We start from the raw sequence: 12,749 nt of genomic DNA on the forward strand, positions 1-12,749 counted from the left end.
TTACACTAAGATGAGGGATTCTGCAGGAAGAGAGATACAAGGGCCACATGAACTAACATCAGACACACCCAAGTCTGAATTTCTGACTCTGCCAGTTACTAGCCGAGTTATATCTTTGTGCTTCAGTTTTTTCATCTGTAAAATGAAGGTTATAATACCATATGGGTTGTTGGGAGGATCAAATGAAATAAATTTTATGAAGGTAAGTGGTACTACCCTTCTTCCTTGATAAAGAGAAATCTAAACTCAGCTGTGAGTGATGAAAATTGCCAATGTAATAAATGCACATCCCTCATTTCTACTATCCTGGTAGCAATTAACTGCTTATCATAACTCAAGGACATCACTTGGCACAGGATACTGCAAGAGATTTAACAATGAGCTTTTTCTCCAAACTGAGATTACTAGGTTATATTGCATGCACATTTTGAAAGACTCTGGGTATATTTACTTTGCCGTTTCTATTCCTGCTTGCATTTTACATTATAATCTTTGCATTTTCAAGAATTAAAAATAATTTTCTACTAGTTTTAAAAGGGCAAAAATAGCAATTACTTATTTTACTGGGCTTTCTTTGACAAGCAGTAGCACTGAACACTTTTACATATATTAGATTGTTTCCTACATTACTTTTTCATGCAAAGAACATCCTGTCATCTTCATAATTCAGAAAAATAGGTTTTTCAGAACAATAACCAATAATATTTCCCAAAAGATAAGATTATAAACAATACCTGATTCAGTTTGAGGGAGCAAAAAAAAAGTTTCTGGTGGAACCACAGAATGATGCAGGCCACCATGGAACAAGATAAAACCAATTATTTTGTAAAGAATATCCTAAATCATCTGACCCACATACATATATTAAAGATACTCTGGTGAAATTTTACTGCTGGTTACATCACTTTGTTTGCTTATGGCCCATGAGGCCAGAATCTTAACAAATGGGTAGGTGCACTTACTGTGGCATGGGAGATGGTCAGAATCCCATTCTTAATGGCACACTTCCTTCTCTGCCATACTTTTCGGATCCTAAGGAGCAAGTTGAACACAACTAGATATAGTATCTGATTCACTTGGGGGTATACAGTTGTATAAAATAACATATAAAAATGATTACTAAAAAAACCCCAAACCGACCCCCACCCCCTCAAAAACGGAAAATTCTGGTTGTCTTTTATTATCCCAGATGAAAGGTAATTCAGACAAGTAGGCATGTACAAGGATGCTCATTATAGCACTGTTTTTGATAATGAAAATGAGACATAGAAATAGCAGGAGAATAAATGAACTTTAGTTACCACATTGAGAAAAGAACTCCTCTCTGGGAAAGGGGCCCAGACCTGTATTAGGAGTGGTGCTAATAAGGAGTTTTTAACCATATCTGTGAATCTTTTACAAGAAGGCTGTATTAATCAATTACTTCTGTAATTAATAATAGATTTTTTTAAATTAAGAAGGTAACTCAAGAGGTCTGCTATGCCATGTGGGGGTGGGGCCGCCCCAGGATAGAAAAAGTAGTTTAGGGTCCAGGGCTCAATCAAAATGAGAATATATCATCCTCATTTTTAGTAACTTCTACACCTCCCCTTTAGGGGTCTTCGAGAGCCAAAACAATGTCACAGAGCCCCTCAGAGAACTGTTCATGATTTAAATGGTAAATTGTGGCCAAACCATTCAAAAGTACATAGATGTGATATACACTTTAAAAAATTTTATTTGATAATGCAGAAGGATGGAAAAAGCCAAACAGAACTAATTTCAACTTGGAAGAGTTTGTTTTGGTGAAACTCCAGGCACAGGCAAGAGACTGCATGTGTGGCAGATCTGCACATGTGCAGGCAGGTATAAAGGCACTAGTTGAGACCACTTCCATCAGGTAAATAAAAATAGGCAGGGAGTAGGAATTCCCTAGGTTGGGAGAAGGCTTTCCAGGCCTTCTGTTGCCATGGAAACAAATGACATTAAAGGAGATCACTGTAGCTTTCCCAGAAACTTACAATTTCATCTTGACATTTTCTTCTCCTTTTAAAATTAGTCCTGTAAGAAAACTGCCACTACCCAAATTTAAAACCAGCTCTAAAAACAGATAATATTGTCTTCTTGCATATGTAACTACTAAAAGCATCATTTATTTCAAAGCTTCACAGAGGGAAATAACAATTTGAAACCATTTGACCAAATGCAAATTGAACACCCTTGTGCTCAAAATGCTAGTCTCCTCTGGAGATGAAACAGAGTAGGGCTAGGCCTGTGAACCAAACTGACTCTATTTTCCCTGCACAGGACACTTTGTTACTTTTCCACTGTTCAGTCATGAGACCCCCAGGGCAAGTGATTACCCCATGGTCCCCCTGATAAAACAGACTGAGATAGAGAGGAGACAGATATTCTCTGAGGTGCAAAACCCCTCCTCCCCCAAGGCTTGTTTACTGTAATTGTAAAAATTAAGTTACAGATCAACCTTAAGATCCCTTTAGGAATTCCCACCTGTGCATAAAGCTTCAAGGTGACTGTTACAATGACTCTCCTAGGGTGACAATGATGAACACCACCGCAATACTGGACCTGAGCATGCACCCATGACGCAACCAGGAAGATCAGAATGGACTACCTCCAGTGACGCTGGCCTATACCCCTTAACTCTTTCCCTACAAAAGACCCTGAACAGCTCCCCTTGGGAGGCTAGCTTTACTGTCGCTACTCCCCTTATGCATATAAGTCTGTCTCTTCTTTTAATAAAGCATTGCTTACTTTGACTGCTGGGTACATTGTTCATTTCTATGACTTTGGAATCCAAGATCCTAATTTAGTTACTGGTGAAAATGGAAAGCTTTGGGCACCAGAGAAGACTAGTTGCAAGAGGCAAGTGGCCACTGGGACTATTTTGCTCCCATGTCTCTGCTGCTGGTAAGTCTCTCCTGGAGTCCCTGGCCTAAATTCTGAGAAGGCAATGCTTTATTCTCTTTTACTCTCTTCCCCCTCCCCGCCTTTCTTCCTCTTTAAAGTGACTGCTGGACAACTACAGCTTCAACTCTCAACCTGTGAGAAGCTGCTTCCTCTGGCCAGCAGCAGCTTGCCCTGATGAGTAACAAGCAGAGGTGGGAAGGCCAGTCCTACACCATGAAGATCTTGCTTGAGAAGGTTCCCCAAGACAGGGGATTCATTCCCACGCCATGCAGTGACTAGAAGTCTGGAAGCCACTAATATTCTCTTTACCTTTTTCTGATTTGCTGAGCCCTCTTCTGCTGTTTGGTTGGATTGTATCCATTACTATGTAGATGCACCTTGGAGGGCTCCTGGGTATGCTTTGTTTCTGATTTTCTAAGCCGGCTTCTGCTGTTTTGCATAGGTGCACCCTGGAGGGCTCCTGACTATGCTTTGCTTCTCTGATTTAAATCTAGTTGGTACTTTTCTTCTTTGTGCAGACAACAGTGGGTACAACTGTTTTTATCAATTACTACTGTGTCAGTGTAATAGGTTGGCCTTGCCGATTGGGAATAAGATAAACTGGACCCTACTGCCCCTCTTTTCTCTTTGTTTGCTTAGTTAGACATTTAGTTGAGTACCAGTAATCTGAATAAACCTTCCAATCTTTGCACAAAAATTGGTGCAATGACTAACTGATAAACCAGCTTCTAATTATAGCTAAATCACATACTTTCTTCCAGAAGTACCGACTAGGGAAATACCTGGTTAGAGATAATATCTGTCAAATAATCATATCTGCATTTGGTTAATGTAACCACCTCTCTGCAAGTAGTTTTGCATTCTACCTCATAAAAGCCTGTTTAATATAGGTATTTCCTGTACACACTAGGCCAAAACCAGTGTCACCCTCTCTAGCAACAGTTTTAAATATCAATCTAACAATCAAACTATTCAACTCCAGAAAACTGTGCCTACTCAGTTTATTCACTTTATTTAGTTAACTCTTTATTCATTAGTTTTTCTTACACTTGTGTATTAAGAAAATACAAAACAAAATACTGTATTCTGCTGCATTGCTAATAAAGCTAAGGAAAGTAACAAAAGCATTAATCTTTCTGGTTAATAAAGATTGCCAGGAAGGTTCTTCTAGATCACCAGAAGAAGAGGAACAATTTCAAGATATCCCCTTGCACAGTTGAGAGCAGCATCTCTTCTTTTACAGCTTTTATTCCTGAAACTTCTATGTACTAGCTTCAATTGCTTGACCTCCCCTCCTTGTACTGAAGGCTTTAGGGATGCTTGAGTCTCAGTATCTCCTGAATGGACATACTAAGGACCCTCGCCATCTGGTCTTCAGAGAGTGCCACACAGAATCACCCGTTAAAGTTGTGCCAGAATCTCACAATTCCAGAAAAGGAATTTCCTTTTTCTTTCTTTCTTTCTTTCTTTTTTTAAAAGATGACTAGTAATGGGATCTTAACTCTTGACTTGGTGTTGTCAGCACCATGCTCTCCGAAGTGAGCTAACCGGCCATCGCTATACAGGGATCTGAACCCGTGGCCTTGGTGTTATCAGCACCACACTCTCCCAAGTGAGCCACGGGCCGGCCCTAGAAAAGGAATTTTCTATTAGAGTGTGGCTTTGTACATCTAAAGAGTACCAACTTTGATGCTAGATCACTTGGGCTTCAATCCCAGTGCTATCACCAACTAGCTATGTGATTTTGCTCATGTTACTTGACCTCTTAGAGACTAATTTTCCTTATTAGTGTGATATAGATAATAATGCCCACCTTCTAGGGCCTTTTTGAGAAAATATATGTAAAGTAATTGCTCTCTGAGCCTCTCAAATGCCTTTTGGCCATAAAATCTTTAAATTGTTCTTCAAATTGTATAACAATTCTATAAGTAACAAGGAATATTCCAAAACTAGGGTCAGAAATTACTAATGCAAATGATCCTTACGAGAAAAATCACATGAGACATCAGCAGTCATTGTTAGCAAATGAGTTTGTGCTCCGGTATAAACATTTCAATTTTTCCCTCTTTCATAGAAAGCAATTCCAAGTTATCATTATTCACCTTTGCTACATGTGCAATTATTAGGAGGCTGGATCCTTGACTTCCAACCTCCTTTCCAACTTTAAGATATGACAGCACCTCTATGACAAGCCAGGCGCTATGCTAAGTACTTAGAATACTTTTCTTTCTTTACACCCCTTATCAGCAAATTTTGTTGGCCCTACCTCTATTACCCAGAATTTGACCACCTCTGCTGCTCCCCTTGCCCCACCATCATCTCGGTTTCTGCAGCAGTCATCTAATTGCTGCTTCTGCTCTCACACCCTGAACAGTCCTTCCTAACATGGTAGCCAGAGAGAACCTTTCAAACCATGTCAGATTATGCCACTATCCTTCTCAAAACCCTCCAATGACTCCCCATCTCTTTCAGTGGCTTCCAAAGCTCTCCCTGGTTTGGCTCCGTGCCCCCTCTGACATTATGTCCTATGATCCCCAAGTTTGCTCTTCTCCAGCTATGCTCAACTGGATATTTTATTCACCATGGGAAACAAGCTCTCCTGCCATTACCTCTTTTCCCATGTATCCGTACAGCTCACTCCCTCATGTCCTTTAGGTCTTTCTCAACTACCACCCCTATACTCCCTGCATCTCTTTCTTTGCTTTATCTTTCTCCATAGCATTCACTACCAACTGACCCAGTTATTTATTGTCCATTTTCCCGCTTAGAACGTAAGCTCTATAACGATAGGGACTTTCTTTTGTTCAATGCTATATTCCCAGTGCCTACAAGATATTTGTTGAATGCATGAGTAGAATGATAAGCAAAACTGACAGAGAATACATAAATGCATAGGAGAAATATCTGCAATTTCAACAAACAAAAAAACCCCCAAAATGTATATGTCTTAGATTAAGGCAAGTAGTACATATCTACAAGCAATCAGAAAACAAAGTGCTTTCTTTTAAAAAAAAGATGCCAATTAGTAAAGGGCATAATCCAGATTCTACTTATGCACTTATTGTGACACAGGATCGTTTGTTCAAGCAACAGAAAGAAGGCCAATGTGGCAGGACCAGTGCAGAAAATGGCACAAGATGAGGCTGGAGAGGAAGGCAGGGATGAGATACTGTGTGCAACAGGAAGCCAACGCAGCATTTTAAGCAGGGGAATGACACCATGTGGTTTATGTTTCTTAAAAGACCACTCTGAGTGCTTGTAGAGATAAACTGGAGAAGAGTGAATGACACAGAGAGACCAGTTAGGAGGCTAAAGCAGTCCAGGAAAGATGATGATGGCTAGTGTGGGGGCAACAGAGTCAGGAAGTGTATTATCTTCAGTGTACAAATGGAAGGGCTTTGGTCAAACTGGCTGTACATAAGAGGAAAAAGAGGAGTCAAGGGTGACCCCCAAGGCCAGGGTTTCGGTGGAGAGGTGCGCATCCTAGGCAGAAAAAACTGCAATGAAAAAAAGCAGAGAGGTGGGAGGGTTTGAGGCCAACATTTGCTTGTTTCACGTACTACTCAGTATCTGCATTCCTAAAATTGCATGCTAACAAGTCAGAGGTGCCACTGAGGGCCCACAGAACACTAATTGCTTATGCTAAAGACAGCAGGTAAATCTGACTTATCTAAAGAGAGCCAGTGTGCTAAAGATCTGCAGCCAATGCATGAGAAAACTTTTAAGTATGTTTTTCTATTTGGACGCTGAAAAAAGTTCCTAGGTTAATAACATCCAGTAAGTATGCTAATCACACACTGAGATGCTGGGCTGAACTCACACATACCCGTCACTTTTCTTTAGCAGGTACCCCTTCTTTTCATTACCATATTCCTTATTGCCCTGGAGCTGATGCATGCTGTATCCTCCTTGCCGGCTCTGGGAATCCTAGAAAAGAGAAACCACAGATTAACAAAAACTGGAGACACTTCTCTAGTCCTTGTCTCTATTTTGCCATTGAGCCTTTGCCCATCAGTCTGGGTCTAAGAGAATTATGAAACATTAAGAGCTGTCAGGTCCTTCACTTTATTTTAGAGGAGGAAACAGGTTAGGCAAACAATTGCCAGAGGGAGAGCTGTCTGAGGGAGAGCTGCGGCTTGGGGTCCAGGTCTCCTACTTCTAGTTCAGAACTCACCTCTACTCTGTACTGAGTTCAAAAAACACAATGCACTGGTAGACTATTATATGACTCAAACCAGTTTACACTAGCAGCAGAGGCAAACACAGGAAGGACTGGAAAAACTGAAGCGAACCACAAAACATAGCACATGCAACCTGAGATGTTTTCCCTTTAGGATACCCCTTTTCTCCCTTTATTTATTCTGCTAAAATACCTCAAATAAAATGGGAACTTCTGAGTGAGGTATTAGCATTATTATAAAATTCTTGTTTTGTAACTAATTAGTGCTCTGTAAAATATACTTACAATGACACTTTTAATTTATTTTTACTTATTTATTAATTTTTTGGGGGTTGGCCAGTATGGTGATCAGAACCCTTGAACTTGGTGTTATAACACTGTGTTCTAACCAACTGAATTAACTGGCCAGACCATACTTTTCATTTAAAAAGATGTTCCTATGACAGCAAAAAGTGTATGATGTGGTGAAGAGAGTACAAAGGCCAAACCAACAACACAGATGCAAACAAGTCTGATTTAATGCTAGCACTCCGTTGGTGCTTAACTATAGCTTCTAAAGACTGCATGACAAGAAACAGCCTTTACATTACGAAATGGAAGCAATAAGGGAATAAGGTTGAACTGTAGAATGAGAACATGGGTTTTTAGACATATAAACAGGACAATGCATTCTCATAAGAAGTATCGACTTACTCTCCTAGACTTCGATCAGGAAGGGCAAAAGCAACAGAGAAAAAAGGCAGAATATTTAAAAATATAGTTAATTTAGTTGAAAATCTTATCACCCATAATTTAAGCACTTTATATAACACACACAGAAAAGATCATTATAAAGATAATACCAAAATGTGCACATACGCACGCACACACGTGTGCATCTTTAGAATCATGATAAACTTTGGAAACAGGACAGTAAAATATCTTTATATTTGTCAGTTTTTATTTCAGGTCATGTTGAGTAAGAACAGAAACACAGTTGAATGGAAGAACATGAGGCGCACATTTCACCAAGATAAAATGATTGACAAACCTCAAACATACGTGCATAGGGAATACCTAAGTGAAACCCAAAATAAATTACTCAGGAAAGAGCCGCACATTGTAGGATTTGATTTTTGTTTTTTCCAAGTGAAGAGAACTTTAATAAATAATATTCACTTCATAAGCAACACCTGAAATGTGATGGTGCCAATGTAGGAAGCGAAATCAACCACTTGTTATTTGCTGACAACTTGTGTACAGCATACCTTAAGGCCAGGATGGCTTCTTTTTGACATTCAAGATCCTTTTAGGCCAAATAATGTGTTCTCACTGATGCAAATTAATATTAGTAACATTTGAAGAAAAATCTCTAGGACAATGCACCTTTGTAAAGCTACTCTATCTGTGATGGATTCTGTGTTCAAAAGCATATTACGAACACCTCCTAAAAGCCAGATACTGAGATATTGAGGACTCTGAACAAGACACAACCCCTGGCTTTGAAGTGGACGCTCACACTCTGACCACTGTCCTGCTTTCTTGGATAGGTAACCAAGAGCTTACTGTATACTTTACTAGGCAAGCTGACTCATATTAAAGAGGTTACATACTGGAGCCATTTTCTCAATCTGAGTAATTTCTCTGTCCTCAACAGAACAGATTCCCTCCATCTGAAACATTCTAATTGAACAATATTAATCATCTGGGGAGGGGTGGAGCATGGGCTGGGATTTAGGAATGTCTTTCAAAATTCCCCTAAATGTTTACTCTTAATCAGGGCCCACAGCTTTGAATTCTATAGTAATTTGACTCACAAGTCCTTCCTGATAGGTATTTTCATCTTCTGGATGAGCTAGGACTGAGGGACTATATTAAATATCAGACAGGAAAAAAAAAAGCAGTCTTCCTCTACCATTGCTTCTAGACAGTACCCAGTAACAACAGTAGTGTTTTTTTGTTTGTTTGGTTTGGTTTTATTTTTTTTAAGGAAGGGCAGCAGTGTGTCCATAATCCTAATAGAGAAAACTTAGGGCTGAAAATTTGATTGAGTGACAGGGAACTGAGGCACAGGATAAAATAAGAGGCAGGGATAAATGAAATTCATAGAGATTTCTGCTTTAATCCAGTGAAATGGCAAGAGAATTACTCAACTATGGATTTAGAGTAAGGGATCTCTGCCATATCTGTATCTCCCAGCAACACTAAAAACAAAATCTAAAATCTCCTTGGACATTAAATCTTATTAAAAGAACAACCCTCTTCCTTGGAGCATTTGTCATTGAACGAAACTTCTCTTCATCTGCTCACAGTAATCCTAGGTTTGTCTGAAGGCTTTAAAACCATGTATCTCTAACTTTAACTTGTTTGCTAACGTTTAAAATAAAATAAAAGCCTAAGTTTTTTTTTTTTTGTCTTTTTCATGACCGGTACTCAGCCAGTGAGTGCACCGGCCATTCCTATATAGGATCCGAACCCGCGGCGGGAGCGTCGCCGCGCTCCCAGCACCGCACTCTCCCGAGTGCTCCACGGGCTCGGCCCAAAAGCCTAAGGTTTAAAAATAAAAGTACTTATCTTTTTTTAACAAGGATTCAGACGTTAATGACTTATAACATCTAGATTGAATGGGTCTTGCTTTACATCAGACAAATAAGCTTTTAAAGATGAATAAAGTGGCTGAACTCTAGGCTTTGACTTCTTTAAACTGAAACTGATTTTTCAGAAGTCTGACAATCCTAAATAAACTATTGATAAGTTTCATGACTTATATTATTTATACACTTTGAGAAATCATGGCCATTCAGCTTGCTTAGCAGGGCACTCTAGATAAATGAAAAGAGGATTCTCATTTTTGAGAATGTGGATATTGGAGAATTACTAACACTAATATTTTAAAAGTACACACATACAACTGAAGGAATGAAATAGGTCCTAAATACTTTGATAGCATCATTACAGAAATCAACCATGTACTCAAAAAACAAATGCAAATGAAAAACTCCTTTGGGCCAAAATATAAAATTAAATAACAAACTTAAAACCTTGGAGAAATTTCATGACGTGAGTCAGGAAATGTAAAGTATAGATTGAAACTACACTATTATTTTTTAGTTCATTTCCTATTTTCTATTAGCAGTATAAACAAATCACCTTACTTTCTTAATTGAAACTTGTATTAACATATATAATGCATTATTAAGTAGTAAAATCTCAAATCTTTTAAAACTGCAAGCAATTACACACTTGTTGATTTAATGGGGCTATAAACTACAGAAACTTCAAATTTCTAATGTAAGGTATGAATGAAATAGACAAAGAATCCCTTCTGTTTCATCTTACTAAATATTTATTGAGTTATTTTTGGTGCTAGGCAATGTGCCAGATACTGTGAAGAGACAGAGAGAGGAGCAAAACATAGAATCTGTTATACCTGCAAACCAACACTGTGATGAGCTGTTAAGAGAGTCCATCAATGGACTCAAACAAAGGCTAGAGTTTAAAAAATAATTTAGTACATCCTAAATATAATTTATCGATATCACCATTAAAAATAAAATATTTTCAACTCTAAAAATATTTATGTAGCAAATAGTTCTTTTGGGAGATTTGGCTATTATATAAGATTAAAATAATTGCATAGAATATCTGTGAAAATATACAATTTGATTTTGACAAGAAAAAAATAAGTCTACCAAAAATCAACTTCATTTACAATGAAAATTCTTGGAGTTTCCTTCCAATGAAGCCAAGTTAAAACCTGATGGGGGTGAGTAGGTTAAATAATTTAGTGGGTGCTTTTAATTTCTCAGATAATCTTTTAGATTACTTAACACTTCTCAAATAGTAGTGCTATGGCAAGAACTCTCTGGTTGGCAGTCTCCTCTCGCATTTAATCTAAGTCATTAAAAATCATTTTCTAAATATATTTTGCAATAAGTGATGATAAACAGCATGAGAAAGGAGTGGGCATGCTGTGAAAAATCAACTTAACTTGTAAAATACTCTGGACATGGTGCTAATGAAAACTCATCATTTATTAATTTGGAGTGAAATTAAAATAAGTCAAATCATGTACATTTCATCATGTACATCATGTACTACTCTTTTGTATGCAACTTGCTCTTTAGCTGGCATGAGCAGAATACATCAGCCTCTACGCAAAAGAAAAAGGGACTCTGATAGTCTCCCCCCTCCCTTTTTTCAAGAAAACTTACATATATAGAAAGGAGGTAATCCTGTGTAACAAAACAAAGGTAGGATGGGGTTAAGCGTGTACCAGTAAGTAAAAAACAAACAAACAAACAAAAAACTCCCACAATTTTCTCCCCAAACAGAAATCTATTCCTTATCCCCTTCCACTTGGGTCTTTCATCACAAGAAGTAGACTACTTTTCCTATGATTTGTATGTTAACAATAAGCATCTTCAAAGGGTACAGCATATCTGTGTTTCAGTCTGAATTCTACTGGGGGTTCTGATACCTAGAAATTCTTCTAAAACACAGTCTGAGACTTGAAACCACAGAAGCACTCACTGCGTGAGACTCTAGACAATGTTGGTACAGATGCTGCCTTCATGCACACAGGTCTTCCTGGTCACTATGCCTACTCCACAGGTTACCAGGTGCCCAGTATAAAAGGGCTATGAACTTCTCTCACTTTACCAAAACCCAGCATATGTATAAAAACTGGATTTGGAGAAGCAGGACAATAGAGGTTATATTCATTCAGTAAAGAAAACCTTCAGGGTTGCTTTAATGGATTCATGTTGCTGGTGCAGGACTTCCCATGTTTTAGGGGGGTTGTTTTGGATTCATGAACTCCTTCTGGAAATCTCAGGAATTAAAAAAGGTGAGTTTGCCATTGTTGTGAGTTATCATAAGTAATTGATGTTATAAACAATGCTGTATTTTATGTGATTACTATGAAATATTGCACTTAAATTTAACCCATAATAATTTCATAACATAAATAGGCACGTTTTAACTTTCTCCCATGTAACAAGTGGTGCTTACCTATTTAATTTACTCTTATTATGAAGTCCATGTCCCTTAGTGTAACATCCAAGGTCCTCCACAATTAGGTCTGAGTTTTTACATCAGAAACAGCATTTCTTGCTCCTCTACCGACCTTGCCCTCAAAGGTTTGTAGCCCCCGAATATGCCAGGCAGATAGAATACTCCATCTCTGAGTCTTTTAGATTTCCTCTCTTTGGCTGTACGCCGCCTCCCAATGTATCCCTAACAGCATTGACGCCACTTTAGACATGACTGACTGTTCTTATGGCTGGCTCATTCTACTAAATAATGAGCTCCTTAATGGAAGGGACTAAAGCTTACTACTTAGGACAGTGTCTGGCACACAGTAGGTATTAAATGTTTGAACAAACAACACTTATAATTAAAGATTTGTACTGCATTTATCTACTATCTACCATGCATTGTATACTCTTTTAATATAAAAGGACCATCTCACCTTAATTTTCCTAATTGTGGGGCAAAGCATCTATAGGATTCTGCATCAAAATATTTTCCTATCTCCCTGGCAAAATGAGAACACCCTTTTGGCTGCCCAGAAAAATAGAAATGGTCTAAAGAGAGGAGTCCTGGGGTGTACTGCCTATCCTTCAGGCAATACAGCCTGAGAGGATATACTCCTGAAGTACACATCTCGAAAGCCAGC

At 38.4% G+C, this 12,749-nt stretch overlaps 1 protein-coding gene across 5 annotated transcripts in view; it reads right to left on the reverse strand.

Annotated features, from left to right (window-relative positions):
• ASAP1 (ArfGAP with SH3 domain, ankyrin repeat and PH domain 1) overlaps positions 1-12,749 on the reverse strand; it is a 365,857-nt gene that overhangs the window by 78,476 nt on the left and 274,632 nt on the right. For 4 of the 5 annotated variants that reach the window (XM_063079232.1, XM_063079231.1, XM_063079234.1 and 1 more), the window contains 2 exons: positions 6,737-6,837; positions 963-1,032 (listed from right to left, as the gene is read on the reverse strand). In XM_063079232.1, the coding sequence (XP_062935302.1) occupies positions 963-1,032; positions 6,737-6,837 (171 nt within the window). The remainder of the gene's footprint in view (positions 1-962; positions 1,033-6,736; positions 6,838-12,749) is intronic. The other variant, XM_063079233.1, reaches the window with a different exon arrangement.

This window comes from Cynocephalus volans, chromosome 15, assembly GCF_027409185.1.
Source record: "Cynocephalus volans isolate mCynVol1 chromosome 15, mCynVol1.pri, whole genome shotgun sequence".
Classification (NCBI taxonomy): domain Eukaryota; kingdom Metazoa; phylum Chordata; class Mammalia; order Dermoptera; family Cynocephalidae; genus Cynocephalus; species Cynocephalus volans.